This window comes from Berghia stephanieae, chromosome 1 (assembly GCF_034508935.2).
Source record: "Berghia stephanieae isolate SIO BIC M18660-M18661 chromosome 1, UCSD_Bste_1.3, whole genome shotgun sequence".
NCBI classification, from domain to species: domain Eukaryota; kingdom Metazoa; phylum Mollusca; class Gastropoda; order Nudibranchia; family Aeolidiidae; genus Berghia; species Berghia stephanieae.
The window spans coordinates 37,595,572-37,601,571 of NC_088360.1; the positions used below are offsets into that span (position 1 = coordinate 37,595,572).

The following is a 6,000-nucleotide window of genomic DNA, read 5'->3' on the forward strand; positions in this document are numbered from 1 at the left end:
TATATATATTATATATATATATTATAAAAACAAAAACCATGAAATAATAGTGCTCAACTTTTTGATAAAATGGGCTATTCATAAAACATTTCAAGTATAATTATGATCAACTTCTACAATATTGTTTCAAGCGTTAGCTACCGCTTGAAACAATATTGTAGAAGTTGATCATAATTATACTTGAAATGTTATATATATATATATACTAAGCTGCTAGAAGCTGTGGATTGTAAACATTTTAAAAATCAATGCGACAGCTTTTTTAAAAAGTACGAATTGTTTGGTATTATTATTTTCTTTTTGTGAAGCTGTTATGTCCATTTTTATTTATATAATGTTTTCTAATGACTAAATACTGTTCTAAAGTTGTGTCAAGGGTGTTTTTTGATAATGCATATAAAATGGTCTTCAGAGTACTACTATTATTTTTTTATTTCTCTTTCCCGACCCTTTTTTTGTTACCTTCCCTTTGCCCCACCCTTTTTTATCACCCTTCCCCAAATCACTCATTATCTTTCCTTTTTTTTGTTTTTTTTTTTTGTTTGTTTTGTATTCTGCCCATTGCTTTGCTTTTGCATTGCAAACATTCTACTGTAATTAAATTCCTAATCTCATTCCCACTTAACGAAATCTTGATCATCTTACATTCCCTCATGTTGATTTCACCCGCAATCGCCTTTTCCAACCTTTTTGCTCATTTCCATGTGACACTTGTCTTTCAATTTTACCGAATGAAATCTGCTCACTCCTGTCTTTCTCACCGTCTACCTACCAAACTCCTCCACTGATCTCTAGGCTCTATATCCAAACCCCTTTCAGCAGCCAAATCTGCTGGTTTGAACGCATCGCGACCAGGAAGCCAGCAAAGGGGTGGAAGCAGAACGCCCCAGGAGTCGGAGCATATGGAAGAGCCCCCTCCCAGGGAACCTACCCCTGTGCCAGCTTCCAGTATCTACATGCAGGCCGTCGATTGGCTGCTCGAGGTCAAGGCTATTCCGGTATGTTAATCAACATGTTTTGAAAATCTGAAAAGGTGTGTAAGAAATGTTTCCAAACGAAGTAGAAGAAAAATACAAGAAAAAGAAATCCGATAAAAATCAGCCTGCCTCGACTGGAATTGATTCTTCCTGTATTTTTACTTTCTGCTTTGTCTGGCAGTGTTTGAGACACATCTTCTTACACGAGTGCTTGCCCAAATTAGTCACTATGGTATATTCAACTTTTTTTTTTTACTATACTAGACATATTTTGAAATAAGTTGGTCGTCTCTATTTGCTTTTTTTTTGTCTGTGTGCTTCATTGTTTATGTATGTTTTTATTATAATTGATGATTATACGTCGTAAAACCTAAGATCCATTTATTTGTTTACCATGTATTTTTAATTATGAAACCGACATTTGGAATTACTTTTTATGGCTAGTAGATCAAAATGATCTTAATTTATTCTTCCGCCGGTTATGCTTTGTGTCCATTTTTCTGGCTCAAAGTTTCACGAAAGGATTCGATTTTATTTATTTATTTGATTGTTTATTTTTTGTTTCCTTATGAATTTATTTATTTATCTTATTATTTATGTATTTAACCTTTATTTATTTATCCATTTCCCTTTCATTGATGTTTCATGGAATGATTTTTCCAATGTGTTGATTTAAAATAAAACCAGGGTGAGACACCTACATATTATGGTAGCCAGCCTCGTCCAAAATTAAACAATATTATATCAAATCTACGATATATTCTCTTCTTTTGTGTTAAGCGTTTTCTTTTGCTTAGATGTGTTTGTGTTTGAACGACTTTCTGGTCTTGTGGTATGGCACTCGCCTTTGGACCTGCAGGTCCCTGGTTTGAGTCCCTCTCTGGACGGCGTAAAGTTGAGAAGGCTTTTTTTTACTCACATTCTCTCACCACACTCAGATGTAAAATGAGTATTTTGCAATGATTGCAGCGTTGTATCAATCAGGAATAAAATTATGATAGCGCCTTACAGACGTCATGTCTTGTCCCACATGTTACTGTTGGCTGGAAATCATTTGTAAAGCGCTTTGATCACATTAAGTGGATATTGCTCAATATAACAGCTCAAATTTCATGTTTAAGTCTCATTCATGTGACAATAGATGGGAAATTCTGTTGTTTTTTTTTAAATCTTCAAGCTTTACGTTTCTCCCAATCCGTTTATCACAGTTTACAGAAAGAGCCTTGAGCCACGAGTTAGTCACTTGCCCGGGCGGGCCAAATGCAGCCTTTCACATAGCATTAGCACGGCTTAGACTACAAAAAGGAGAGTACAAAGAAGCAGAGGAAAGTCTCAATGAAGCACTGCAGTTTGATTTCCAGGTAATGTTATTTCCCAATGCCTGCTTGAAAATAGTCATAACTGATTTATTTTTTTTAACGAACTTTTTTCCAACATCACAGTGTAAACACAGGAGTAGCCATTGTTTACTTGCATACGATAAATACTATTTATTTTCGTTTTTAATTTGGATCAATCCAGTCGGAGAGTAATTCCAGTGAAAGGTCCTAAATGTGGTGGCATTACAGTATTTAGAACGAAATAACAAGGGAAATATTCTTAATAGGCAGACTGAGTTTTACTTAGAGACATTTTGTCTATCAATAAGTTGCCCCACTTTTGATCTCATTTCATTTTATATCATTTTTAAAACGATGATTTGCATTTGTATGAAGTGTGGTTATTTTTGATATTTCAAGTTGAACCCTCATGATGTCAAATCATACAAATTTTTACAGGATTCGTTTACGATTGCGGCCAGGTTCATGCACATTTACAAGAATAAAACACTCGAGAACAGCGCTATTTTGTAAATTACATTATATTTTAATTAATTGTCACAAGAGAAGGGACAATATTTTGTATCGTTTTCAGATAGAATTGAGTTTTAATAGGTTATTTTTCTTTCTTATTTTATATTTTAATGTGTACAGAACCTGGACGATTCATTATCATAATCAGTAGTCCTTTTTTCTATTGTTTGATTCACATACATGGTAAAATAATATCTTTAAAGCATTTCCATAATAAAATATAAACATGATTCTGTTTCTGTATTAGAATGCTGATGCCTGGTCACTAATGGGTCACGTCAAGTACATGACAGGAGACTCAGACAAAGCCAGAGACTGCTATGAGAGAACATTATCCTTCGTCACAGATGCATCTGAAATGCACTCCATATACCTTCGCTTGGCATCCATTTACCTTCAAGATGAAAAGGTGAAATTTGCACAATTATTTCTATGTTATTTATAAAGATTTGACATGTACAATTTAAGTTGCCTGTGGATGCCAATAACAATGGCGTTTGTATACACGTATCAACAAAAAAAAATGAACATTTGAACTACAACAGCTGCAAATAATTGGTCCAGTAAAGGAATACATATTGTTTCGAACATACAAAGAAAAGATAATAGTGATAAATTGTATGTCCTCTTGGCATTTCCAATATAATTTAAAGCTTTAACCACTGTGCGTTAATTAGAGTTAATTCTATTGTCCAATCAGATTTATATATTGACATAAAAATCAAATGGTGTCTTTGTAATTGTGTGCACTTTTTTCAACGAGAGACAATTTTATCATTGTGTAGATAACCAATATCTTTTCTTTCATTTTATATACCCTCACAGTACCAAAATGCAAAGAACACATTCCTATTGGCTTGTAGAAAATCTCCATCTTGTGTGTCATGGCTGGGAGTTGGAATTGCTTGCTACCGGGTAATTCAACAACTTAATATATCTTGTCATCTAAGCACTACTTTGGTGGTGAAAAATAACCTGATTTGATTTCAAATTTTGGTTATAGGTTTGTTGTTTCTATATTTTTTTTTCTTTCATGGTTAAAAGATTTAAATGTTTACTATCTCTCGCTGCCACAATTTCTTTTTACCACTGTCATTGTTTGTCACCCGATTTAACTGATGTAATTGATAGCGTAACGATTTAAAACGCCACAGAACACATAAACCCGAAGACAAAAATATCTACCATAAAATTGTCCAACTTTTAGATAAGACAGATCATTATGTTTTCTTCCAAACTTGGAGACTCTTAATGAAAGGATAGTAATGCTAATTATTTTATTACAGCTGTGTGAATTGTCTGAAGCAGAAGATGCCCTTTCCGAAGCAAATGTGCTGAATAACAACGACCCTCAAGTGTGGGCATATCTATCTTTGGTGTGCCTCAAGACCAACAGAAGATTGGAAGCTGAGCAAGCCTATAAATATGCTGTCAAGGTCTGTAAAGCCTTTCGTTGACTGTGAACCTGTTTTACTTGTTAAATTTGACATACTTTGTGGCTATGATCTGTCTTACATAATGCTTTTTTTTTTGTTGAAGTCCACTTGTGAAGTGGAGATTGGTAATTTGACAAGACTTGTCAGCTCAAAAAAAGTTAGGAAGTTACTCTACTGAAATAAATGTGGATATAAACTGAAACATCATTTATTTAATGAGAGGTGTTTAATCGTGAAGCTAAATACAGCCTGTCGCTAACATCAATTTTGGGGTGATCATCATTGCCAGCAATAAGTGTTTAACTCAACCTTAATATCCTTTATGTTATCGTAGTTATTATAGGGATATAATATGGCAAATGTAGTCTGCATACAGTAATCAATGATATTCTCTCATCATCATCATCATCATTATCATCACCATCATCATCATCATCATCATCATCATCATCATCATCATCATTTGCATTGATACGCTGGATTAATATTTATCATCTCTATGTTAATCCAACCCTTTTTCATATTCATCCTTTCAGCTGAACCTAGACGAAGGTCCCCTTCTCGCTGAGATTCACAGAGAACAAGTAGCTCATGGCTTTGGCAATCCTGCATTTTAGACTATGAAGATGCATGAACGATGCATTGACATATTGACATTGAACGAAACAAGTTTACATAATGACTAAAACTCTACCTTTTAAAAAAGTATCGGCACCATAGTGTTTTGAAAGTATGTCTATACTCTGACGACGAGAGTGGAGTTATAAAGTGATTTGAGAAGATCTGAATGGTGTTTCTCAACCATGGAAGATAAAACTATGCTTTGTGTCGTTTGCTTGAGATATCTTTGCGGGGTGGGAACTGTAAATATACTATTTATAGTAAAATCACTTTTACAGATAAACATTTTTCTGAGTCGATTTACAAGATAAAATATATTCCATTGTCTTTATAGGTACATATTTGTTGCAATGAATATGAAATAAATAAAACTTTATGAATAATCCTGGGTTTTTTACTCTGCTGTCGCTGTTGTGGTAAGGGGTGTTTGAAATGGTTTGCTCTGTTATTATTTATACAGTGTAGGACCTTTACCGTCTAAAGTCTAATCATTTCGAGGCGTGAAATGCATTCATTAACGATTTGGAGCGACTATCTATCCATATTAGTTCTACGTAATAATTTTATTATTTTTAGGTTGTGTGATTTACATTATAAGGGCTAACATTTGATACCTTTTACATAATATCTCAATCATATCCAAATTCTAGATTAAGTCTTATGAACGTGTCAAAAACGATTTGGGTTAATCATTCCGCAAACTTATATCAAAATGTAAAGACGAATAAATAAGTTCCGATTTTTGTAATAAGTGTGGTTAGTGACTAGAATAGGTAACGATGACGAAACGCATTATCAATCTGTGTTTAGCCATTGGGAAAAACACTTTACTATCCCGCTCGTGTGCTCGTTGTACGCGCGTTACTCTGGTGAAATGATACGGTCGTAGACTGTAATAGAGCTAAGTCCGAAGGTTCCAGCGGCTGATTGGGTACCTCAACTATAATTGCTTGGGGAGGCATTTTGCACATATTATTTCCCGTTCTTTTCTGTTGTACTCTGAAAAAAAAAAAACACACACACACACACTCACATTAAAAAAAAATTATCCAGAAACTCGTGGTTCAAATATCAATCGATTAAAATTACTCTCATCTTGTCAAAAACTCAAAC

At 34.0% G+C, this 6,000-nt stretch overlaps 1 protein-coding gene across 12 annotated transcripts in view; it reads left to right on the plus strand.

Moving 5' to 3' along the window:
* Window positions 1-5,270, plus strand: part of LOC144973652 (cilia- and flagella-associated protein 70-like) — a 31,879-nt gene extending 26,609 nt beyond the window's left edge. For 6 of the 12 annotated variants that reach the window (XM_078916376.1, XM_078916394.1, XM_078916432.1 and 3 more), the window contains 6 exons: window positions 796-998; window positions 2,186-2,338; window positions 3,078-3,239; window positions 3,656-3,745; window positions 4,117-4,266; window positions 4,803-5,270. In XM_078916376.1, the coding sequence (XP_078772502.1) occupies window positions 796-998; window positions 2,186-2,338; window positions 3,078-3,239; window positions 3,656-3,745; window positions 4,117-4,266; window positions 4,803-4,883 (839 nt within the window). In that variant the 3' untranslated portion in view covers window positions 4,884-5,270. The remainder of the gene's footprint in view (window positions 1-795; window positions 999-2,185; window positions 2,339-3,077; window positions 3,240-3,655; window positions 3,746-4,116; window positions 4,267-4,802) is intronic. The other 6 variants (XM_078916452.1, XM_078916385.1, XM_078916412.1 and 3 more) reach the window with 2 other exon arrangements.
* The last annotated feature ends 730 nt before the right edge of the window (window positions 5,271-6,000 follow it).